This window comes from Crocodylus siamensis, chromosome 2, assembly GCF_052110815.1.
Source record: "Crocodylus siamensis isolate JL-2025a chromosome 2, ASM5211081v1, whole genome shotgun sequence".
Classification (NCBI taxonomy): Eukaryota; Metazoa; Chordata; order Crocodylia; family Crocodylidae; genus Crocodylus; species Crocodylus siamensis.
Window position 1 is genome coordinate 226,159,894 of NC_143396.1, and position 26,299 is coordinate 226,186,192.

At 47.6% G+C, this 26,299-nt stretch overlaps 2 protein-coding genes and 1 pseudogene across 2 annotated transcripts in view; 1 reads left to right on the forward strand and 2 right to left on the reverse strand.

Moving 5' to 3' along the window:
• Nucleotides 1-1,349: 1,349 nt before the first annotated feature.
• On the reverse strand, nt 1,350-3,539 carry LOC149871796 (disintegrin and metalloproteinase domain-containing protein 20-like). Its single transcript, XM_090034638.1, has one exon. It carries the CDS (start codon nt 3,537-3,539, stop codon nt 1,350-1,352), a length of 2,190 nt encoding a protein of 729 aa, XP_089890764.1.
• Nucleotides 3,540-3,688: 149 nt separating this feature from the next.
• LOC149871797 (disintegrin and metalloproteinase domain-containing protein 20-like) lies at nt 3,689-24,841 on the forward strand (annotated as a pseudogene).
• MED6 (mediator complex subunit 6) overlaps nt 22,094-26,299 on the reverse strand; it is a 28,659-nt gene continuing 24,453 nt past the window's right edge. The window contains exon 8 of the mRNA XM_090033253.1: nt 22,094-25,108. Within this exon, the coding sequence (XP_089889379.1) occupies nt 24,978-25,108 (131 nt within the window). The 3' untranslated portion in view covers nt 22,094-24,977. The remainder of the gene's footprint in view (nt 25,109-26,299) is intronic.

Genomic DNA, 26,299 nt, shown 5'->3' on the forward strand with positions numbered 1-26,299 from the left:
AGTAATAAACTAAACTCCTAATACTACTGCCTGCTTTTTCTGGCGTTTGGATAAGCCTCTTCATCTCCCTGAGTCTCTGTTCATTTATCTCTGAAATGAAGTCTATGCACCTGTCAGGCTGTATGCATCTGCATTTTGAACTTGGTGCTGGGATACAATTTACAAAATCCAGCAACTCCAGGCCCCGTATACTGGTAAACCAAGTAGTTCTGGTCAAATGCTTGATACATGGTAGACCACAGAAGTGGAATAAGTAACAAACTTCATTCCATTCCATTGTTGTTGCTGAACTGATGGCCAGAAATAAATGTAAAGGAATGAAAATTCACAGTATGTTTCCTTACCACAGTTCTGTGAGGATAAATCCATCAATGGGTTGGGACCTGCTCCGCTAGTAAAATATACACATCTATCAAGCACAGTGGCAGTTCTGAGTATGAAGAATTTGTAATTTCGGGTCTCAGTACTACAATATCCTATAAAGTGAGGATTTTGCTCCAAATTTTTGCCCTCTGTCACATTTGTGCAACCTCAGTGAGAGTTACTCCAACCAATGGCCGAACAAATATTGAAGGTCTCCAAAATTTCCAGAAAAAAACCCTCATTCTTGTGAAAGGTCGAGTTAATATTAGCTAAGCTTCTAACAAGCTTCAAAACATCGACAAAGACATCTGTTATGAATTGGGTTGGGAGTGATTTTCTCTCATCCCACCAAAACCCTTCTCCTGTCTGACAGTCATTGGCATCTCCCTTTGAAAAGCTGCTCCTGGCAGAAGTCACGGTCTCCCCACCTTAGGAAGCAGAACTATCCACTCTTACTGGAACGCCAGTTGTCCTCCTACATTTGACTGAGTTCCTGAAGTGAAATAGTTATTTTTTTCTTCCTTAATATTTTATTTTTTGTATGGTATTTCAGAACATCATCTTAGCTGAGAGAGTAGCTGTGTTCAAATTATTTCATCTCTACAGATCTCTTTATCTATCTGCAAAATAGGATTTCTTTCCTACCTCACAGGGCACTCAGGGATTTAACATCTGGAGGAAGTAGTAAATGGAAGAGGCTACACTGAGGTGTATAGGATTAGCCTAACTGCCTTTGTTGCAGGGCCCAATCCATAAAGATTCAATAAAAAAAAAAGACTATACATTTATAGCGTGCATTTATTGTCATTAAATAACTGAAAACATATGCTTTCATGTTTTCAGGGTTCAGTGTGTAATATCCTATATTTAATGTTACATAAAATCCCACTTTCCCCTCACATGCTCTATGTTGGGTTTTGGCATATTAGCAGCTGTTGTCTTAGTTAGCTACTGGGGATTTCCTTTTGATTCCCTGAAGCAACAGCTTACTTTTTTGGGTGGATTCCGGCTAATAACCTTCTGCAGTATTCTGATAGGGCATTTCTGTAATATACACCAAGGCCGATCACAAGAACACCAATAGTGCCCATTACTGCTATTCCCACAACAAAGTTCCTGGTAGTCACTTCCATAGCTGGAGGGGGTCCACTATCAATGCTCCCTCCAAGTCCTTTATTTTGACAGTATGGAGGAGCCCAGCCATATTCACAGTGGCAGTGTCTTTCACTGTTGCATATTCCTCTGTTATGGCACCGGGTGAGGTTACAGTCATAATGCAGAACAGACACTCTGATGCACCTCCTATTGAAACAGATCTTGTCCTTATCACATGGCGTGCCATCTCTAACTGATCCAGTATCAGGTATCTCCATCCCCCAGTGATAGTCCATACCCCAGCACTGTTTACCATCAATGGGAGTTTGAACAATAGTATTATGATTCTCCAAAGAAGGTAGATTTCTCACGTTTTCACACTGGATCCTACCGCATAAGGTGTCCTCAACTCTACATTTCATATATGTATTAGCTCCAATCATACCACAGTTGCCAAACCGGTCACCTCGAGCATTCAGTTCATTGAAGCAACCTTGTTCGGCAACACTTGCTTCACTGCCAAAGATAGATTTGCACAGTTTATCATGAGTAGAGCAGTTTCCATGATAACAGTAGGCACCATGCTGGCATGGAGCACCATCTTGCACATACACATTTTTCGGGCACCACTGAGAAGTTCCATTGCAGTACTCAGGCAGATCACACTCATCAGTACGTTCTCGGCATACTGTTCCTGCCAGAAGAATCTGACAGTCTTGGCAGCAACCTCCAAAAGCACAGGCTGCACTCGCACTCAATGTGCAATTGGGTTCACAGCAAGGATCTCTGCCACATGCCAGGTCTGAGCCACAGTCACATTCCTCTCCTGTCTCCACCACCTTGTTGCCACAGTAATTGAGAGTATAGACTGCCTCGGGTGCTGCAGCTTCCTGCAGACAGTATGCACGTGTCATCATTAGGTTGTAATAGGCATTATAACTGCAGTTGCTGAATGCATTTGTGATGACATGGTACTCATACATGATGCACCTGCTTCTGTTACAAGTGCAGTATTGTTTATCATGCGGCATGCCAAGGTTATGGCCCAGCTCATGAGCAAAAGTTAGAGTAAATGAGAACAAGTTAGAAGTAGTGAATGATTCAACACCTGATGCCCAATAATTAACACATACTTGGGAAAGATAGGCTAGTCCAAGCGTAAATCCAAAATTCTTATGCACAAACAGGTGACCAGCATCATGTGGGAGACGTTGCCTAAGCACATGTCTTCTCCATTTATTAAAATTATCAAGTGTAGCATTCATATAGTCACTAATTGTTATCAGATTGTTTTGTGTCCAGATCTCCAGCCCAAGTGGCTGCACTCTCACACCAAGGGGGGCATACAGTGAATCAGCCATGTTGACGATGTCTAGCACTTCCCTGATGACCTTTGTTTCGTTGTGGTTGGAGTGGACAAATCGCTCGTGATCCACCACGATGGCCACCTTTGCATAGCGGGTGTGGGTCCACCAGTCCTCCCTGGCTGCCTGCCTGACTGTGGAGCTGACATTGAAGCCGGGGATCAGTGCTTCCTGGTGCTGTAACTCCTCCTTGGTCAAGCCGCAGCGCATGCCAGGGACACTCATCCCCTCCTCCAACCAATACAGAAGGTGCTGGAAGGTGGTGGAGCCTGGCACAGGCTCAAGGCCATAGGTGCTGCCCAGCAGCTGCAGCAGCCCTCGCAGCCCCCCTGAGCATGTGCTGAGCACCACCATGGATGTGGGGCTGCCCTGCACATATCCCTGGTAGAAGCAGTCATTCTGCAGGAAGGGCTGCTCTGCCTGTAGGACACCGCCAGCACTATAGGTGAAGAGGGTGAAGTGCTGTGGCACAAAGGCATCCTTCTGCTGCAGCCGTAGCACACGGCCCCGTCCCTGTAGCTGCAGCATGTATGAGATCTCACGGAGCTTCTTGCCACGCCGTGGGGCCAGCTGCCGGGGTATCACCACCTCATAGCGAGGGGTGCCCGCCTGGCCCAGCCCGGCCGCACCCCCCAACAAGCTGCTCCCTGCACCCAGAGCCACCAGCACCAGTGGCACCAGTAACAACCACAGTGGCACATCACGTCCCACCCCCATAGCCTGCCTACCACCAGCTGGAGAGCATGGGCAGACCCAGGCAGCAGTGGATCTCTGTTCAACTGGAACGGGCAAGTCGAGCAGGACCGAGGGAGAGACACTGGGAGAGGAGGGTGCAGGCGGGGCCAGGAGAAGCCTGCAGTGGGACCATGTGGGAGATGTGGGTGGGTGGAAGCAGCCCTAAGCTCACTCCTGTCCTACCGGCCCCAGGAGGGCAGTTCTTCGCCTGGGAGAGTTCCTATCAAAAGCCCAGGTCAGTGATGAAATAATGGTAGCCTGCTGATTCCTAGGGGCCATTATGTGATTGACTGCATGTGTTCTAAAATTTGCATACCCTCATATGGTATGGAGGGTCAAAGGGTTAACGGCCTGTCTGTGACAATTTGTACCCCCAAAAAATTAATGTTAGGGGCTAAGTGGGGGTTCAAATCTCTGTGTCACTGGCTGGATCTCTGTGTCACAAGACCTCCCTTCCTAGCAATTTTATTTGGGAAGCCCACATAGGATGCAGGAGACAGTTGTACTGGGATCCCTGGGAGGTTGGCACTAACTGTGACCTGGGCCCAGGCCAGCAGGGGGGTGGCAGGGAGACTGCAGGTTTTTTTCCCTTTCTTTCTGTCCAAAGGGCTCTCACAGACTCCAGAGGGCTCGGGCAGACTCCAGTCCAGAGTCTCCATTCTCACTGAGGCTTGTAAAATCCTCACAGCTGCAGCTGTACTGCTAGTGAGACCTCGAGCTGAAAGCCCAGAGTGGGCAAACCCAGCACTGACCCCAAGTGCCAAAGTAGCAGAGACCCCAGCAGAGCTTTTGGAAGCAGCAGTGATCCCGCAAGGTGGCACAGACCCCAAGCGGCTGTGGCTTTGCCAGCAGCTGTGGCAAACCCTAATAGTGGCACCCACAAACCGGTGATCTTGAGAGGCAATACAGCTCCCAGAAGTGCTTTCAGAGAATCCACAGCACACGGGTCAGCATGACCCCAAGCAGCAAAGCGACAGTGTCCCCAAGCAGCTCCAACCCTGAGCGTCGGCCATTCTGAGCAGGGACACAGACCCCAGCAGCGGTTTCAGAGCCACAACAGCAAACACCAAGGGGCAGCAATGTCCAGGGCCTGTCCTGGGAGCAAGAGGAAACCCCTGAGCAGCACTTTCAGAGCAGCAGCAGCATATCCCAAGTGGCACAACCTCCGTGCACCAACCCCAGAGGCAGCTGCAACTCCAGGCAGAGGCCCTGAGAGGCAGCTGGCAACACAGCTCAACCAGCACTGGGTGGAAACTCATCTCCCCCTGGGACTGGACAAGTAGCCACTCCGCAAGGAGGATCTTTCAGACACAGACTGTACCCAAAAGCTCCTGAGTGTTTCAATAGTTCAGAGGACAAAGTTGAGGGTATTTGATGCATGACGTGTTTCCCATATGGGGTCATTCATAGCGAAGGTGTTTAAATACTGTGACGTGTTGGATAGCTGGGATGACTCATGTTTCTGGTATTGAGTACTGGGAAGCCTTTAAGCCTTAAAGTTTAAGGTGTAAAGGAACTGGTGTCTGGGGTAGCTGAGATGTGGGGTGTCTAAACCCATTTTTGTGGCTGTGGTGCCTCATGCTGTTCAGTCCTATTTCAGGTGCTACCAGGCAGCTCTGTGGGGGGTGTTGTCCTTTCAGGCTCCCCAGCCAAGACCAATGGTCCCCAGTTCCTGGCTGGGGGAGTGGGGGGCAGAGGCAAAGCCCAAACCCCCAAACTAGTCCCTAGCCTCATGCGGCTGTGGGGGCCTGGCTGAAGGGCTCTGAGACCTTGGGAGACACTGGTGTGGGGGCACTGGGATGTGAGAAGACTCATGACAATGCAACAAGCACCCCAGGGCTGACCCAGTGTCACCCTGCCTGGCTGTTGTTGGGCCCACTCCAAGCCTGGCACCACCAGCTGCCAACATCAGGGTGAGCCATGGCCACGCCCCCTGCCACTGGGTGTTGGGGGGGGATCTGGAATCTGCCCCCACCCATTCCATGCGCAGTCACAAAGGCCAGAACCATTGCAGGGGACCATGGCACAGCTGGTAGGCACCATGGGGGTGGCCCATGGGGCACCACTGCTGCTGGCAGCATTGGGCATGGGCAGGCAGGGCCCATCTGAGGTGGTAATACCGCAGGTGCTGGCTACGTGGCATGGTGAGGGGTATGTGCAAGGCAAGGCAGTCCCACTTCACTGGTGGCGCTCAGCACTTGCTGGGGGGGTGGAGCTATGGGGGCTGCTGTGGCTTCAGAGGGGCACCTACAGCCTTGAGCCCCTGCCAGACTCCACCACCTTCCAGCACCTGCTGTATAAGATGGAGAAGGAGGAAGATGCTCCACGCCTGCTCTGTGGCCTGATGGAGGATGAGCTGCAACACCAGGTGCCTCTGACCCACCAGCTCCAGTGGGGTGCACTGGAGAGGCAGGGCTGGTGGATGGACACACGCCATGCCAAGGTGGCCATCGTGGTGGACAATGGACACTTCATGTGCCACCACTGCAATGTGACACAGGTGTTGGCAGAGGTGCTGGATGTACTGAACATGGCGGATGTGCTGTATAGGCTTCTGAGTGTCCGGGTGTGGCCTGTGGGGATGAAGATCCGGACACACAGCAACCTCTTCGTCATCACCAAAAACGGTTGTAGCCCTTGCAAACTTCACCATACGGTGGTGGCAGGAACTGCGCCCGTGACTTCTCCATGATGCTGTGCACCTCTTCATAGACAAGCGCTTTGGCAGAGCCACTGGCTTGGCCTACCCATCCCAAGTGTGCAGCAAGAGATGGACCACAGCCATTGAGTCCTTCAGCACCTCCAACTTGGTCCTCTTTGCCACCGTCTTCGCTCACCAGCTCAGCCACCAGCATGGCATGCCCCGTGACAAGCAGTACTGCACGTGACACAGAAAAGTGTGCATCGTTACCTCACCCGTTGCCACCTCTGATGTGTTCAGCAACTGCAGCTATAACTCCTGCTCATAAAAGCAAGGGTGCCTACAGCTTGCGGCAAGCTCCAGCACCTGAGGCGGTCTACATGTTGAAGTACTGCGGCGGAAAAAGATGGTGGAAAAAGGGGAAGAGTGTGACTGTGGCTCAATGCAGGAATGCAGCAGAGATCCTTGCTGTGAAGCCAACTGCACGCTAAGTGTGAGCACAGCCTGTGCTTTTGGTGAATGCTGTAGCAAGTGTCAGACCCTTCCGCTGGGAAGGCTCTGCCGAAAACGTATTAATGAGTGTGACCTGCCCGAGTACTGCAATGGAACATCCATCCCAGTGGTGCCCGAAGGATGTGTGCTCTGTGTGCAAGATGGTGCTCTGTCAGGATGGTGCCTACTGCTGTTGTGGGAACTGCTTTACCTATTATAGGCAGGGCAAGGCTATCTTTGGCAAACAGACCAGGGTTGCCCCACTAGTTGTTTTAGTGAATTGAATGTTGAACGGGAAACCGTTTTGGCAATTGTGGTGTAGACAATGTTAGAAAATATAAGAAATGTAAGGTTGGAGATGCCTTATGTGGTAGGGTCCAGTGTGAGAATGTAAAAATACTACCTGCTTTGAGGAATCATAATACCATTGTTCAACCTCCCATTAATACCACGTGGTGCTGGGGTACAGGCTACCACATGGGGGTAGACATAGCTGATATTGGATGAGTTAGAGATGGCACACCAAGTGGTAATGACAAGATTTGTTTCAACAAGAGCTGCACCAGCGTGTCTGTTTTACATTATGACTGTTACCTCACCCAGTGCCATAACAGGGGAATATGCAATAGTAAAAGACACTGCCACTGTGAATATGGCTGGGCACCTCCATCCTGTCAAGATAAAGGACATGGAGGGAGCATTGATACTGGACCACCCCCATCTAGAGAGATGGTCACCAGGAGCTATAATATAGGAATACCAGTCTTGAGCACTGTTGGTATTCTTGTGATTTGCCTCTGTGTATGTTGTAGAAAGGTACTAAGAAAATGTTTCAGAAGGTGATAAAATACATTGATCAAGCACACTGTGGTATGGCAACTATAGCTGACTGGGACAGCACTTGTATGGTGCCTCTGAAAGTAGAAATATTTTCATTAGAAGCACAGACGTTGAACCTAAGTGGGACACACCAGGCGGTGTGGGGTGGGATTTGGGGGGTGGGGCCGAGCAGGGGACACAGTTGGGTAGAAGCAGTCTATCGCCCTGAGCTCATTCCTCCTCTGTCCCAAGTTGGAGTGCCACCTTCCCATGCCTCCACGCCCTGGCATGCCCCAGTCCCACTCTGTGCCTGGGCTTCAATGTCCCCGCAAGACAGTGCTGCAGAGGATATGTGCTTGTTACGGCTGTCAGCATGGATGTACAATCACCCTCAAATCCCGCCCCAACCCAGAGCACGTGGGCCTGTCCTCTGCCACAGATCTGACAGGAACTTTGCCCGGATGGTGGAGGCACAGGAAGAAATCCAGCCCATGGGACACGGTTTCAGTTGGAACAAACCCACTTTCAACTTCACTGGAGACTAACATGTGCTTTGGGAATTCTTCCAGGGCAGGGAGAGGCTGGGAAGAGCCCATGAGTAGCTCATTCTTGAAGAATAATCATAAGACAAACCCTTTTATCAAGTAAAAGCTCATTCTTGAGAGCACATCCTGCTAAGCTTCACAGGGGGCAACACACCTGACTGAAACAGCAAGTTTACCATTGATATGCTTAGAAATGTGTTTGAATCATTCTCATTATTGCCATCAACAGAGTAGATGTGCATAGGCAGCAGGTCTTCTCTATGACCTGAGCTCACTATATGTGGAAACTGAAAATGCCTTACAAAGCCAGAGCTGGGGCTACTTCTTCATTTCTCTTGTTTCATGGAGTTCACTATTTGTAACATCATTTCAAAGGTATGTGTTTTTGGTCCTTACACCTCACACTGATAAACCATTTATAAGCACCATGAAGAGATACGCTGTATATAGTCTCATGAAGAAAGCCACCACATTACTGACTAGTGAATAGATGCCATGCAGCTCTTTGACAGTACTATCTCATTTAATGCCACTTGAGAAAGCTCATATTAAAATTTTCCATATTTCATTGGTAAAGATGTGATATTTAGATGGCAAGTAATAAGATTTGAGAAGTTTTCATGAAAAACTTGACTAGTGAACCTGACTTCTGGCATACTGAAAGTTCTGACTAAGAAACTGATAGTTTTCTATTAGTCTTTACTATAAATGTATTTGCCTATTTTAAATTTTGTGAACACACATGAAAAGGGACCATTTTCTAGCATGCATGCCACAGTCCTACTAAAAAAACAAACATCACTTTTACTGGACCTGTGAGTCAAGACCATTACCTGTCTCTTAAGAAGCTACAAAATTTTGGGCCCTCCATGTCAAAAAAATGTTGGCAAATCAGAAAGAGCCCAGGAGACAGCAAAAATTAATAAGTAAAAAACCTAGAGGTCTTGGAAACATGATCTAATGAGAAAGGCTGAAGGAACTGGGATGATGTAGCCTGGGGAGGAGGGGAGGCTGAGGGAATGTGATTCTCTCTCAAGGATGGTCCTAAAGGAGATGGCAATAGGCCGTTCGCTCTCTGCAGGGGACAGGATAAGGCACAATAGTCTTTCATTGAAGCAAAGGAGATTTAGGTTAATATTTAGAAGAGCTTTCTCACTGTGAGGGAGGTTAAGCATTGAAACAGGCCTCTCAAAGGAATCTCCATCTCCTGTGGAGTCACCATTAGGGCTGCGATTCGATCTGGCCGGATTTGGTGGCCGAATCTCCAAATCTGAATCAAATCAGAGGACCCTTTAATCTCTCCAAATTGATTTAGAAAGATTCAGCAATTCAGACACAGACACAGCTTAAATGCTTTTTCTACGTACCTCAAGGTACCAAGCGGCTCATGAGTGCTGCGATGCTGGGGTGCATGGAGCATCCCATAGGAGCACAGGGGGCTCCCCAACACGCTCAGCAGCAGAGCTGGAAGTGGACCAGAAGCACTTCCAGTCCACTTCCGGGTCTGCTGGAGAGCACGCTGGGGGCCTCCCTGCACCCCCCTGGCTTGGCAACTGGTGCTTCCTGGGTCTGGGGGGGCACCCAGGGCCCCCTCATGGCTAATTGCTGACCCAGGGAGTGCAAGGGGGCCCCCTGCGTGCTCCCTGGCAGACCCAGAAGTGGACCAGAAGTACTTCCAGTCCACTTCCAGGTTCGCCACCAAGCACATGGGGAGTCCCCCTCCCTCCCCCACTCCTGTGGGATGCTCCATCTGCCCCACCATCGCAGCATTCATGAGCCATGCCTGGTACCTAGAGGTATGTAGAAAAAACATTTAAAGCTGTGTCTATGGCTGAATCTTTGATTTTCCAAATCAGCATCGTATCTTCAGATTCGGATCCGGCCAAATGGAATCAGGGACAGTGATCTGAATCAACGAATCGAATCATTGTCCCCTATTCAGGCTGAATCTGAATCTAAATTGAATAGGGCCCATTTTGCATACCTCTCGTCACCATCCTTAGACCTTTTTAAGAACAGGTTAAAATGCTTACCTGGTCTGGTCCTTCTTGCAGTAAAGGGATGGAGTTGATGACCTCCTGAGGTCCTTTCCAGCCCTTTCTCTTGTATGATTGTATACATATGCACAAAGGAAGCAGGCATTCTTAATGTGGGCATTCCCAACTCCAAAATGCTTGGCCTTGCAACCTTAACAATGTTCGTTTAATCGTGTGCATGCATATGTGTGTCTTGTTTTAAATGAATTGCCATAGCCAGTGATCAAAGCACCTGGTTTGGGCAACACTTTTGTTTTCTCACCAGCTCTTGTTGCCTATGCCTCCTGATTCACTCTGCATCTATAGATGTCTTGTAGGGCTGTGTGAAATTTCGCTGGCTGTTTCATTTTGACACTGTTTTGACTCATTTTGAGGTCAAAACAGCACAATGGAAATGAAACAAAGGGTGTGGAAACAGTCTTGAAACAAAACAAGGCTAGTCGAAATGTTTCGAAAGTCAAAATGTTTTGACCATAGCGCTGGGTATGAGAAGTCAGTCCAGCTGGGCCTACTCGCCGGCCCTGGCCCAATCTAGCACAGGGGATGGGGAATCAGCCCAGGTGGGCTGATTCCCCACCCCTGGCCCAATCTAGCAAAACATCGAAACAGAGTCAAAACAGTCTTACTGTCTCGACAAAGCAAAATGGAACAGCTGTTTTGAATCAAAATGAAATTCGATACAAAACACTGTTCCATCCAAACTTCAAAACTCAAGGCGAAACGGAACGGTGCCGTTTCACAGCCCTAATGTCTTGCCCTTACAGAAGCTCAAATTCAAGATGGAAAGAATCCTCCCCTGGGACAGCTCAAGCCTTGCCATCAACAGTTTTAATAACAGGTTTCTACAGAGATAAAGCTGTTAAAATGAGCTTTCAACCCTGAAAGTTCATGGTCTTTGTCATAACGTTCTAATACGAACAAGGGGCGGCAAGCACCTCTTGCAAAGTCTTCGGCCTCTTTAGTGCCAGCACCCTGCTGAGTGATCCTTGCAGTCTCTTTTTTTGTAAGGCTTTATTTATTATTGATTTATATGAATTATGTACTGCCTTTCCAAACACAGATCAGGGCTTATTACAGTAAGAGGACACAACATTTTTTTAAAAACAGGACTGCAGCAAGAGAACAAAAAAACCCCCCAACCTTAAAAAAGGAACTAGAATGTCAATATAAAACAGAGACTCACTGAGCAATATCTCAGCCTAGTTTTGTTTGCTGAATGCCTATCCAAATAGGAGGGTTTACAATGCTGCTGAAAGGAAACCAGGTTTGGGCTCTGGCAGGCCTCAAGGGGAAGGGAATTCCAGATCCGTGGAGCAACTATTGAGAATGACCTCCCGCACAGTTTTGGCAAGCGGAGGTGACATACTGCTCTTGGCTGACCTTTGGGATTGTGATGGGACATAACAGAGAAGGTGGACCTGTAGGTGTACGGGGCCACAACTATTTACGGCTACTTGGGGTTGTTCTGGCTTCTTTATCTGATCCACTGAAGAAACAAAACCCAAACCATATCAAGTTTAATGGTTTATCTTTGGGAATCAAGCTTTAAGTTCTCAGCAGGAAGGACTGAGGAACTACAGAGCATGGAAATTAAGAGGAGGATTTCGTTGTCTTTCTTATTCAAAGTTGTTTAGAGATGCATTTGCAAATAAGCATTCTGGAATGATTCTTTTATATCTTTACAATTTTGTTTCTATAACATCACTGAAGTCAATAGAGTTGGGGGAGGCATCTTTGTTCCACTCTGAGTGAAATCCAAATTTATCAATATCTCTAGCAATCAGTGCATGGAAGTGAGTCTCAGCAGCTTTTTCTACTATGTGGTTGATGGTATGCTGTTAGCTGACAACAAGCAGAGAAAAAGGCTGAAAAGTTCCCACTAATCCCTACAAAATGTGCCTACAGCTAATTTTGTAATACACACCCTTTTTGTTTGTTATACTACTCATTGCACCTTGTTTGATTTTGGCTGTTAATCTTCAGAGGAAGACATTTTCAGAAGAGAGCCCTGGCCTTGTCACAAGTTCTAGCCCAGGGTGTCTCAAATCCAGTGCTGCAGCACCACAGGGTACTGCAAGGTCCCCCAGGTACCATAGCACCTGGCCACTGTGCCAGGAGGTAAGGGATCACTCCTCCTCCCAACTGGTGGCTGGCACCCGGCATACCCTGATGAGCTGCACCCACAGCTCCCCATGGCCTGGTAGCCACCACATCACTCCTCCTCCTCCCCATGGCCTGGTAGCCACCACATCAGCCTCCCCAGTGCTCACAGTGCCATGTTCTGCCATGAGCAAGTGGATGTGAGGGGCAGCCAGGCCATTTTTTCAGCCTAGGTTGTCCCCATTCTCCTGGAACCAGAGAGAGGGAAGGTTGCATGTGGCTCTGTTCATTGCCCTGTGAGTTGCAGGAATAGCTGCAGCAACAGGGACAGTCCTTGATCCTTGACATACAGGGCAGGGGACAATGCACAAAGCAGGGCACAGTGGAATGAAGTGGTTGGGGCCCCCTCTCCCCTCCCCTCCTCTCCCTCCCCGTCACCTGCCACCAGCTAGATTCTGGCTCACTGTTTCTTCAGTGGGTTCAGCTAAATTTCAGAAGGCTCTGGAGGGGGTGCCTTGAGGCTACACATTTTGGAGAAGCACATAAATACTAAATTAGACTCCTAGCCCTCCTACCAGCTTCATGTTTAACTTAGACAAGTCACTTCCCCTCTCACACTGTCACATACCAAGGCATAGGCGCTCTGATTGGCAGTTTGCTCAATCTATTAGCCGAGGTCACAGAGGTAGACAGGGTCAGTGCTAGAATCAGTCCAAGACAGGGCCAAAACACTAAACAGAGCAAAGTCAGGGAGCAAGCCAGGTAAGATGTGTGCAAGAACCATGCTCCACCAACCCAAGATGCAAGGCAGTGGTGGAGGTTGAAGGCTGAGCAGGGCCAGCACCCGGTGGTCACAGCTGTTTTCTTGCCTTTGTGCCCCGACTCTAGAAGAGCAGTGCAACGATAACAGGCATCTTGTTATCCAGGCAGTTTCCCCAGGAAACAGGAAGCCTTGTGGGGGAATCCAATCTTGAGACAATGGCAGAAGGCCTTTTCCCAAGAGGACACCTTTGCTTGCCAGTCTGCCTTCCTTCGTGACCTGTGGCTTGGTGGACAGCTGAGCTGGTACATGGTCTCTGGGGTTCAGGACTAGGTCCTGACATAGACCCCAGAGATATAAGTCAAGTGGTTTATGTCAAGTGCTTGATAAACTGTAAACCACAGAAATCAAGTTAGTTGAATTCAGCCTCAGTGTCACTGATGGACAGAAATAAAAGGAATGAATATGATCAAAAATAATGTTTCTTTACTAAACAGTGATTCTTCAAGGATAAATGAATTAATGGGTGGTGATCTGCTCAGCAGTGAAGTGAGATGAGCCCTGTGGAGGTACATATGACATCTATCAACAGTGGCAGTTCTGAGCATGGAAAATTTGTAGATTTGGGTCCCAATATTGTAAGACCCCAGAAACAAAATTTGGCCTTCTGGTATATTTGTGCAACCTTGCCAAGAGTTGCTCCTATGAAAAGGAAAACATACTGGCCCATCCAAACATTTGGAGGTCTTATAAAACCTTTAAAAAAGAGATATTAAATGATCTTGTTCTTCTGAAGTGTCATTTGATTTCAGCTGAACTAACAAGCTTCCAAACATTCAGCAAATGTATCAGTTATAAACTGGGCTGTGAATAAGTTCCCTGCATCCCGTTATATTAAGCCGTTGGTTATCATAGTCCACCAAGCTGGCTGGCCTAGTGGGTAGAGCTAGGCGTGGAACTGGGATTGCAGGGGTAGGGGTCAGAAGCTGCAAGTCAGGAGCTGAATGCCAAGCAAGGATCAGAAACCAGGAATCAGAAGCCTAGGTACCAAGTCCAAAGGATAATCCATGGGGCAAAGTTCTAGAGCAAGCCAAACCAGGATCAGGAGCCAGGGAACTAGGGTGACCACCATGAATGCTATGAGCCCCTGGAGGCTGGCAAGGCACGGCAAGCTCCCGCAGGCAGTGGCAGCACTGTTGGTGGTGGAAGTGTGGCAGTGGCGAGCAGGGAGCTCCCACAGGCAGCCACGGCCCACGCACCACCAGTGGTGACCACCTTTTCCAAATTGGAAGGTGAGACTTCCTGCCTGCCTTCCCCCCCATCCCCTGTCCCCCACCTCCCCCAGCAGCATTGGTGACGCATAGGGAGTGCACGTGGATGCACCCCCTGCAAAAAGGCACTGCCAATGGCACCTGCAGGTGGTTGCTACTTGCCACCCCTCCCCCCACCGCTCACTGCTGACACTGCTGGTGGTGTCTGTGGGTGGTCCCCCACTAGCTGATGTTACCAGTGGCATCTGCAGGTGGCCACCGGTTGGCACTCACCACTGCCCCGCCCCCCCCACTGCCGAAAGTGCTGCGGCTGCCTGCCGGAGCTCACCACTTGCCACCGCCACACTCTCACCATCAATGGCAGCCTAGCCCCTGGGGCCATGTGGCGTTCATGCCCAGTAGCGCAGCTGGATCAGAGCCAAGAGGGGCAGGGGTGGATGCGGGCTGCCCACTGTGGGCTCAGGGCTCTTTGCCCTGCTGTTCTTCCCCTGGGAGCCCACACTGGCCACACGCCCCTGCCTGCCCTGTGCCTCCTGGACAAACCACCCGTGGCTGTCCTGCTCCCTGCCCCAGCCCCAGAGCCCCATGCATCGTCCTGACTGGGCAGCGCCCCCAGCCCCAACCCCTGCACCACTTCCTTCCTCACTATAGGGGCCTCAGTCTGCTCCCCCTACCCCCTGATAGACTTACCTGCAGGGAGCTGCTTTCCAGGCTCCCGACCATGTGCATACATGCAGGTACATGCAGACATGCACATGCACATAGCACCACCTGTGTCCTGCTCCTGGCAGCCCCAAGCAGCCCCTTGCAGACTGGAATGTTGCCCGCCTGCAGGGGAAAACCCGGATTGCACGATGCTGCAAATCTGGGACAAACGCTGTCCTGAAGTCATGCAGCCTGGGACTGGGACTTGTTGATCCCATTCTAGGACTGTCCTGCTCAATTAGGGACAGGTGGTCACCCTACAGGGAACAGATCTGCAGGGGAAATCAAAAGCTAAAATCCTGGAACAAGCCAAAGGCAGGGTCAGAAACCAGGAAAGGCAGAGACATCACTAGGCCAGGAGCTGCTCAGAGATTACAGACCAGTAGGCTGCACAACAAGGCTGCACAAGAAGAGCTCCTTAAAAGCAAACCCAAAAACAATTAGAGGGAAGAGGTTGGGGGTCAGCAGGACTTGATTAGTTGCAACTGGGGCAGCTATACCTAACAAGGGCTGAAGGGCAGGAGCTTGCCTCAGCTTTACAGAGCTGACTCAGGAACAGCGTTGCCAGGTCTTAAATATGAAATGATCGTATTGGAAGCTCAAATTATTGTATATTCTGAAAAACTATCCTACACTGAAAAAGTAGTATGCAGATAAATATGCAAATACTTCTTCTTTTTATTTACTGTATATTGCTCTCTGTAACACTCCAGTGAGTGGGTGAGAACCAGGTCATCAAAGTTGAAGTATTTCTTCATTTGAGGCTAGCAGTTGTAAAAAAATGGTTAACAGCAAACCCAAGAGTTAGTTAAAAGTCTGTGACTTGGGTTTTGTATAAGCTGCACTAATGAACGGCCTCAAAAATGTTGTATGTTTTAAAGGTTTTTAATATTATATATTGTACATTATACAAGGGTTGAAATTATTGTACAAATACAATAATTATTGTACACTTAGCAATGGTGCCCAGGGAACTGAAGCTGGAGCCTTGTGCTAGCCTTGGTTGAGAAAGTTGGGTATAGGTCCCTGAAGAACTGCTCCCAGCTGGAGGCATTATCTCCCCGTGCTGGAATTTGATGGATCTAGTCAGTAATTCTGATAAAATTCCTTTCTTAAATCCAAAGGCCAGTAGCAGTTACACAGTTACTTTAAACCCCTGGTTTTCAACCTTTTAAGGCTCAAGGCATTCCTCTAACTTTCTGCAATTTAGTGGCACCTCATTTAAAAACCTCTGTTTCTTACAGCACATCCCTTCTTACACCCAGTGACATGCTTGAAAGACTCCTATGGGGTGGCAGGGTGGGCAGGCCACCCCTGAGATCATGGCAGGGGATGGTGCATAGCACTCCGGGTGGGCAGGGGCTGCTAGGCAGGGCAGATTGGGAAGCTTGAGGGTGGTTCACTACACCCCTCAAGAAGGCAGCTGTCTGCAGGAAACAGCAGGGGGTAACAGTGGCCACTGGTGCAGAGGCCAGTGCCAGGTGAGGGTGGCAGAGGCAGGACCCTCCCATGCCTTGCTTCTTCCATGGTCTGCCCCCTTCCTGACCCTCCTTTCTACGTTTCAGGGGTAAGCACGGTCCCTGTTGCTGCAGCTGCTCCTCTGGGGACTCGAATGCCAGTGCTCCAGAGACAGAGACACTCTTCCCCGCGCTTCCTCCCACTGGCTCTGGGAGCGTGGGAGGGTCAGGAGAAGCAGCTGGACAGAAAGAGTGTGGTTCCATGTTGCCCACCCACAGCAGACAAAGCTGCTCAGAGCATGGGGCTGCTTTTCCACACTGCTCATTCCCTTGCTTCTCCCATACTTCCAGAGCTGATGGGAAGGACTGTGCGAAGTGCCACTGAGATACTGGGGCAGGCATAGGGCACCCAGCGTCTGGAGGATTTAGTGCTTGCCTCCTTTCAGAGGGGCCAGGCAATGTAGCACTCCTCAAAGGATGTCATAACACCCCAGACAGCTGCAGCACCCCGATTGAAAATAGCTGCTTTAAACAGACCTTCTAAAAAGAAGATGAAGCTGCAGGCCAGGTCAGATGCTTCCAGAAGCTGAGCGCCAGTGAGTGGTGAGATGGCTTTGGCAGCTGTATGGTGACCCTGAGGAGGGCTTGGAGTCTTTTAGCTTTTAGTCTTTTAGCAGCTGCTTGTATTTGTTCTAGTTTTAAACTGGAGGACTGGATCATGGCTGTAGGGGTGGTAAGGAGGCCACCCAGGGAAGCCTGAGGGGCACCCATCAGAGACCCCTATAGGGGTTAGGGACTCTGGGGCTGTAGCAAAGAAAAAGCAGCCTTGTCAGGGTGAGAGACCCTGGGGGGGCTGGCATTGATTGAAAGCATCCTTGCTAGGGTCAGGGACCCCAGAGTGTTGGGACGCCGCATGGGACGAGGGCCCAGAGAGTAAAACGCAGACAGCATGAGGCCAAGAGGGGTGGGAGTCTTACACCTTGTGTGACCAATGACAAGAGGCTGAGATTGAGAAAGCCAAGCCAGAACAAGCGGGCCAGGGCTGGAGGCTTGAGCCAGCATAACAGTGGGCTAAAGCCAAGAGGGCTGAGACCTACAAAGAAAGGCAAATATTGTCAGTGACGCTTGCAAAGCATGGGTGTCGTTGTGAAGGAGGCTAGAGACCACAATTAAAAGCCCTAAGGTTTATTTATGGCCAATAGCGTCACACGTGGTAACCCCTGACTCAAAGTAGATCCACCACAGGACAAAAAATACTTGCGGAGGCCTGTAGAGTCCTGGCTAGTGGGCAGAGGGCCCAGAGAGCATAAGAAGTCAGTAAGAGCACTCGAGGACTAAGGGGCAATTGATATCAAAAGAACATCAAGACTTGGCAGGAGAGATAAAAAGAAGAGGTTATACAGGGCACCAGGAGTGCGGGCAGGATTATGGGTGGCCCCTAGGGGGTGCCACAACTTTCCTAGAGCCTATCCTAGGCTAGCACACCTTTACAGCCTGTACTTGTAATAGAGTAACTGAAAATATATTTTTAATGTTTTCAGAGTTTAGTGTATAACGCTCTGCATTACAACTGTAGTGGCACCAAGTGCCGTAACAGAGAAAAATGCAAGTGAAAGACACTGCCACTGTGATTATGGCTGGGCTCCTCCATACTGCCAAGATAAAGGACACGGAGGGAGTATTGAGCCCCTCTGCCTAGGAAGGTCAACAGGATCTATAGTGTGGGAATACCAGTATTGGTGTTCTTGGGATTGGTTTCTGTGTTATTATAGAAACGAACTAAGAAAATGTTTCAGAAAGCCATAAAATACATTGATCTAGCACACTGTGGTATGGCAGCTGTTGCTGACCTGAAAGGTAGTTTTAGTGTACCTCTGTTTAGAAATGCTTCCATCTGAAGCATAGACATTTAGCCCATGATCAGCTTTATCACCATACCATACTGTGAAAACCTTTTATTTTAGGTTGGTAGAAAGCAAAGTATACATATGTTGAATATGTTCCTAATATACATGCATGAAGACAGGGAGTAGGTCATGTCAAAGTTTTGTTCAGACTTCATCTGTCTAAGGAAGAATTACTGCTTAATACCAAAACTGATTGTCTTTTTATTCTGCCTTCCCAAAATTATCCATCCATTTTGTGTCTTAGTTGGCTGGGATAATAAACATAAACTTCTACTGTTATCCCTCTCCGCTCCCAAAAGATGGCATTCATATTTTTTGACAATGCCATGGGAAATCCTCATGCCTGGAAATAGGAAGAAAAACATTTTGCCTTGTTTACTCTCTGGAAGTGACCAATGCTAGTAGCATAAGTGCATATCCAGTTGCTGCTTGGGTTGCATTTACAGAGGGGAGAGACAAATAGCAGCAGCTCTTACCTGATTTCAAGCAAGCTGCTTTGGCAAACAGTAAAAGGTACCAGCTGTTTGTAGAGGCAGGGCTCCTAATTTTCCTTGTCGATAAATGGTTGCTAAGATGTGAGGTGTTTTTGGAACAACAAAGAAGATATAAGAGATCCCAGAGAATTCCCAGAAGTGATGGGGGAAGCAGAAATCACACAGACTAAGCCTACACTAATCTGTAAAGTATATTGCAAGCAGCATTTTTTCTTTCATCTTCATATCAGAAACCCTTGGGCCTAACACAGCAGTGTCTCTGGGGCTGAATCCCCTCCTTTCATGAATATTCAGGCAGATTAACGTCTGGGCTCTTAGTTAAATGTATACTTTATATTTCTGTTTCATCTGGCCTAACACCCCAAGTGACTTAGCTGCCAAGAAAACAGCTAAAAAGCTAGTCTGAAATCTGCAGCTTTCCCTTTAAGCACTCCAGACCAGAGCAGATGTGAACACTTTATAAACACCATATAGCAACAGTCTTAAATCTGGCCCATGGAGCTGCTCTATCTGACCCAACAGGTTACTGGCAGGCCACCAGAAACTGTGACCTGTCACAGAATTTGGGGCCCTTTGGCCCCTCTGGCCACAGCCATTAGTGGTGAGCTCAGCTCACTGCCCATACTGCCCCTTCTGCCCCCACCTTCACTGGCAGACCCCAGACCCTTTGCCACAGCTAGCAGATGCTTCGCTGCCCCTGGCAGACCTCTCGCTGTTCCTGGACCCCTTGCTGCCACAGTAGCCACAATAATGATAGTTTCCCATTGGTTTTTAACCATAAGTGTATTTATCTGTTTTAAACCTTGTGAGGGTTTATAAAAAGGAACATTTTTTTGGTCCAGGGCACGTAACATTCTTACCGACATACCCATCAGTATTACCAGACTTCTGAATTAAAACTATTACCTGGTCCTTTTGTGGCTACAAAGCTGGATTGTTACTCGAGTTCCTCCCCCTGCCCAGGCAGATCAAGCTTCAGTAGGGTACTGTGGGGAGGATCCTACCAAATGTAGGATGATGGACATAAAATTAAGAGTACCCTGTGCCATCTCTTTCATGAAGACTGCATGCGCCTTACTTAGTCAGTAAAGAATCAGAATGGCAACACTGTGGCTGGAAGGAAGCAAGCACAAGGATAAAAGCAGTCTCCGAACCAGTGTTTTACTGGTTGTGTACTGTGGTAGTGGATTTGGTCAGGCTTCTGGCCTGCTTGGCTAGAAAAACAGAGACCAGAAGTGCTGATACTGCTTATTTCAGTTACATGTTCTGAGATAAGGAATCCTGCATGCCTTATTTTGTCTTGATATATTACCCTGTGCACAGATGTTTTCTTTAAGTAAACTGTCTGTATGTCTATGTGTGATTTACCATTATTTTGTTTCTCCAAGGTCGTATTTTTTTTCTCTTTCTCTGTCTTAAGTATAAATATGCTTGTAAACTTAGAGTTCGAGAAATCCTTTGAAACAGACAAGTGGGTGATTCCTCTTGCTGTGTGGAATTCTCCCTGTGATCACAGTATAGCCCTAAATAAAGAAAAGCTGGCTCTGTCAGTTTTGATTCAACCACAACACGAAGTTTGATTTCTTCCACAGTACCCAGCCTTTATCCAGCACCTCCCCCGGTGCTTTGCTCCTTGGATAAAAGGAACCATGGATACTGCAATATTTAGTGCCTACTGTCTTTCGTCATTAAATTTTATCATGCCATCATCGCCACGTAGATCAAACCTGAAGTCTATTTCATCCTGTGTCCTCGTTCTAACAGTGGTCAGTCGCAGTTGTTTTAAAGGAAAGTGTAAAAACCCTGAAAGGGGTGGATGCAAATTAGTCTGCCCATTAGGATTAATTCCAATCACTGTTTCAGAGACCAGCTGAAGCCCTGGAGCAGGAGGTTTAAGCATTGATTTTGAATTTAACCCCTTTCAGTTTCGATGAAAAACACTCTTGTGTTACAGAACAGGCAGGTTCCTTCTCCACAGCATATATTACTTTGTAAATGTGCATCAAATCCCCTTGCTCATTTGTCTAAGGCAAAACATGATCCCAGTCCTTTTTGAATTTTTTCCTCGGAGACTTTTCCCATGCTACCAATCACCTTTATTACTCCTTTCTGCAACCTCTCTACTTCCATGTTATACCTTTGAAGCCATTGACCAGCATGGCATACAATATTCCAGGAGGCCAGACACTTTATGTAATGTCTGGCCTCCTCTGGCTTTTATGAACTATTGTACATCATATTCCTTACGTGTTCTAACTTTTCTTTGATGCCCAGGTCCCATTCCTTGTTGATAATCTAGAACTTTTGCTTAGTATATGAGGAGTTAATGTTTTCCCCTCCAAAATGTCTTTCCTTTATCAAGACTGAACTTCATCTGCTGACATGCTGACCATTCATTTTACTTTTTTAGGTCTCTGAAGTCCTTCAGAGTCCCCTCTCTGTCTCACTAACCTGAATAACCGTGTTTCCTCTTCAAAATGTTGCTACATCACACTTTTCATCCCCTTGCCAAATCAGTAATATATTAAGCATGGGTTCTAGTACGAAACCTGGAGATATGCCAGTATTACCCTTTTGCCATAATTAAATTGAGCCATTCCAAAAAATCTGTAGGCAAGACTGATGAGCTTCAGGGGGCAGTCCTGATATAACAATGATAACTGTGACACGAGACCTTGTTTGAGAGAGAAGTGATGTAAAGTTGGGGGCAGGTAGAGAAATAGAAATCCTCAAGTCTCTAGCTATTATAGGGAGAATATACTCCCCCTTCAAAAAAGCAAGGAATCAAATAGTTCATACCAGATAAACTTTTGTGCCACAGTAATAACAGCAATGATGGAAGTAAAGGCTCACTTGCCTAAACACCAAAACTATTGGAAGACAACCCCTTCCCTTACACACATTTCCATCTAATAATCACTCCCATGGAAAAAAAGATCTGTCCTACAATACACAAAGAATTCACAAATTAATTAACTCATGCAAATTTTATGGCGACAAAATTCATTCAAGCTGGGAGCAAGGGAACATGTCTTTTATCTCGTTAATTTTGCTTCATTCATTAAGGGGCTGCTCATCCCATCCAGTAAGCCCATGGTAGCTCAAAGCACCAAACCAGCCTTCATCCTAATTTACTTAAATTGCTGTAGGTACCACGAAGTCATTCATGGGGCAACACCCCAATACTATAATGTGTTATCTCCAAACAGATAACTGGATGCCTTCTCCTGGACCAATATCCGTTACAGTACTGTTTTCAAATCAAATATTAACCACTTCTTCATTTGGCAGTGAATACAAAAGGCTTGATAGGGGGTGTCATTTGTTTGTATTGATGCAATACAAAAATTTACATTGTACAGCAGGATACAATAGCTGCCAAGAGCAATTCTACTCCATACATCAGAACTAAAACAGGTAAATAAAACAAAAATGTGAAAAATGTATTTATACTGCATACACAGGCAGGAAAATTGCTCCACTACCAAATAAATCCCAAACCAGCATTAAAAAGGACTTTTTTCTGACTTTATACTGACTGTGTCTGTCAGTAGGCTGCAGGCATAATAATAATAATGTCTTCAAATTAACTAATGCTCTTCAAGGTAGGGAAGGAAGAGGCAGAAAATGAGCAAAACTTGAAAACAAATTAAATTCAGGGACTCCAGGAAGAGACTACATGAGAAAGGAGCGGGGGCAGGGACTGGCCTTGTTGAGCAAGACAGTCCAGATGAGGGAGGTGAGGAAAATGGCACTGGTGAGAAAAATGGCACTGTAAGCAGGGAAAGGATGAGAACACACAGAAACAGCTAAGCTGAGTGGGAACAGGAAGGTTTGTGACTAGCCCTGGAGCAGCCCCTGCAAAGCCTCACTCTCCGTGTCATTGGTTTCACAAGTACTTGCCAACAAAACATAGTTCAACCATGCTCCGAAAGCTTGCCCATATAAAAGGGGCACTAGTGCTATCAAGTACTCTACTACTGCATCCTGCAGAGTTCCTTCCAACATGAATGCCGTGTGCCCCTGGACGCTGGGGAGGGGCACGGCAAGCTCCCACAGGTGGCAGCAGTGCTGTCGGTGGCAATAAGCTCCCACAGGCAGCCACAGCGCCGTTGGTGGTGGGGGTCGGGGGGAGAGGAGGGAAGTGCTGGCAAGCAATGACCAGCAGTCAGTGACCACCTGCAGATGCAGCCGGCAGTGGCCGCAGCAGCCGGCGGTGATCGCGGACCACCTATAGACGTCACCAGCAGTGTTGGTGGCGAGGGAGGAAGGACGGTGGCAAGCGGCGATCGCCTGCAGGTGCCACTGGCAGTGTCAGCAGTGCCTTTTCCCAGGGGGTGTACCATCACGCTTAGCAGGTGCGCATGCACCCCCTACACGTTGCCAAAGCCTTCCAGTAACTGTAGATTTATGATGATGCCACACTGCAGCACGTCTGTTTTTTCAGTCTGCTTTTTGATAATCTAGAAAGTTCCAAAAAGCAAGACATGGCAAGCACATTAAAGGCTGCAAAAGCAAACAAGGAAAAAACTGAAAATGCCAGAGCTCAGCTTCACCAGTGCAATCCAAATTCTGTTCCCTTGTGCATATGCACAAAGATGTGGCTGTAATTACAGGGAAACTGCTTCTTCCAGTGCAGAGCATGGACCTGCTGTAGGGATGAATAGGGACAGTACAGTCACAGGAAACTGTAGGGCCCGTCTCATTTGTCACAGAAGTTGGAAAATGGAATGAGGCAGCGCAATACAAGAGAAAGCATGGTGTTCTGGTTAAGACAAATGAATGCTCTCCTGAAGAACTGGACTGGATCCCTGTCTCTACCAGAATGGCTATGCTGTGCTGGACAACTCACTGAAACCAAACTTCCATGGACAGCCACTGATCACTTGCTCCTTGTTCTGTGGTGCCTGACTTGAGGCCCTATGATCCGATCTGCAGAAGTGTTGAGCACTCAGAGCTAAAGGCAAGGGGGTATTGTGCTGCAAACAGACAAAATGCTACAGAATACTGTGCATTCGGGGGGCGGGTACAGAGACAAGTCCTAGACGTCTCAGGTTAGATATTCAGAATTAATTAATTACTTTAACCTTAATCTCTGTGCCTTGCATTCACCTTCTCAAAATGGGTCCTACACCCTGTCATCTCATAGGGGTGGTATGTAAATATACCTAGATACTATAATATACTTAGATACTACAGTAAAAAGTGTGACAGGAAAACTCATGAGAAAAATAAGAAATTCTGTTGGGTTGGGATAGTTTACAGCAAATAATACATGGGACTGCACATGGAGCTATCAGGAAAGAAGCAAAACATTCAACTGGTGCTCATGAATTGAGAGCTGTTCATTGTACGTACTGCAAGAGATGAGACACTGACAGAAAAAAACGTTAAGTGATGATATAATTAAAGACTATCATCATGGGGACATTCGAGGGGCCAAATTAAAGTTCAGTAGGCATTCTTAATGGTGGCATTTCCTAACCACAGAGTGTTTGGCTATGCAATCTTACCAGTGTTCTTCCAGGGGGCAGGGAGATCAGGGGCGCTTGTATTACTTTACAGGATTTGCTATAGGTAGTGACTGAAACATCATTCTCTCATGCCACCCGTTATAGCCCATCCCTTCTGAACCACTCTGCATGAGTCTTGTTCTCTTACTGTTATTGACACTTTAACTGACAATTTTAAAGCAACTCTGCATAGCTTAGAATGAATCAACCAAGTTTTTGTTACGCACTGGTGATCCTGCTGAAATTCTCTGAATTGAAGGGGCACGAAAATCATTGGTACTTCCTGGTACAATAGTCAAAGGCGGGCTTGCCAAAAACTCAGTTTTTTTTAAAATAAGAGTTCCTCTTTTCTTACATAGAAAAAGGAGCTAGAAGGGAACGCACAAAGAAGTCAGATCATAAAGAAGTTGCAAAACACACCTACTATGAAATTCAGTCACAGAAGGTAAAATCCAAAATGGAAAGAAGGTGGAAACGGATTGTCTCCTGGGATAGCTCAAGCCCTGCTATCAACAGCTTTAATGATAGGTTTCTACAGAGATAAACTTTTATAAGTGGCTTTAAACCCTGAAAGTTCATGGTCTTTGCCAAAATGTTCCAACACAAACAAAGGGCAGCAAGAGCCTCTTGCAAATTCTTCCCCATGTATTGAATCCCCTAGGAAGGAACTGGCTCTCCCTTCACTGGAGTCTCATCCGTTTCTCCGGGGGCCCTTTGGTGCCAGCACTCTGCTGGGTATTCTTTGCAGTCTCTTTCTCCTCTGTCTTTATGGCTTCAGGGGCTGGTTCTGGCTCCTTCTTGATCTGATCCACTGAAGAAATAAAAAAAGAAACCACAAATACATTATTTTCAGTCCTTTCAAAATATTTTCAGGCTGTTTAAAGGGGGGGAAATTGATAGAACAGAAGTCAAGCAGTACTTGTGCAGTTAATATGCTGGATGCAAGACTGCCTTGGTACAGAGACTGTGGGGGCAGGAGACATGTGATTTGTACCTCTCCTATTCCAAAGTTACTAGAGACTAGCTCAGGGGTTGGCAATTATTTTGGCTGATGGGCCGAGTATGGTGAGCTGTCAAGGGCTGCACACACAAAATCTTTCAGAAGGTATCATTTAAACACATTATAGATTAAAAAAAAGCATCATCTACTAAAAAGCAAACACCTACCATATTTAAATTTTATTTAAAAAATAGTTTTTGTCCTGATTCATGTTATTTTGAGTAGTGTATATAGAGATGTAGAATAATAGCTCAGAGGGCATACCACCAGCCCGTCTCACCCACCACATGTAGGGGACAGGGGGAGGGTGCCTCAGCCTTCAACCTCCAGGCTGTTGATATCTGACATTCAAGAAAGAACCTCAGGGTGAAGCTCACTTACTGGCCAGATGTACCCTGAATCTCTGACAGCTCTAGGACTGGTAGACATAGAATTGTTTGCATTATTCTTATCTGCTATCACTGTGTATCAATAAAATTTGCCTATTATCGAATGGAGAGGTTGTGGTCAGTCTGAGAGTTTTGGTTTGCCCAGAACAAAGTATCTGGGTCATAAATCTAATGCTACCACTGGAAGCCAACCAAGGGTGGGGAGAGGGAATGGGGACAGGGGGTGCTTGCAGAGCTCACCCAAGCAGCACAGTGCAGTGCAGGTGCTTACTGTCCGCCCCTAACCCCCATCTGGCCCACAGCTGCCCCTGTTATCTTCTCAAGGGGCTGAGCCCCGCCTGGGACAGCCTGCACCATGCTCCTGCCAACAGCCACCCCACACGTGCCAGATAGCTGCTGCAGCAACCCACCAGGAAACTGTGTGTGCTGGCTGGAGCCAGAGTAGTGCTATCTGGGTGCTTGGCAGCACATAACACAGGGAATGCATGCCAGGCAGCCAGAAGGGGGTAAAGCTGCAACCAGTGGGCTCCTGCCCCAGCATGTGGGGCTCCAGCTACCAGCGGACTTTCACCCACTCTGCCTGCCTAACTTAATAAGCAGCCATGCCTGGCTG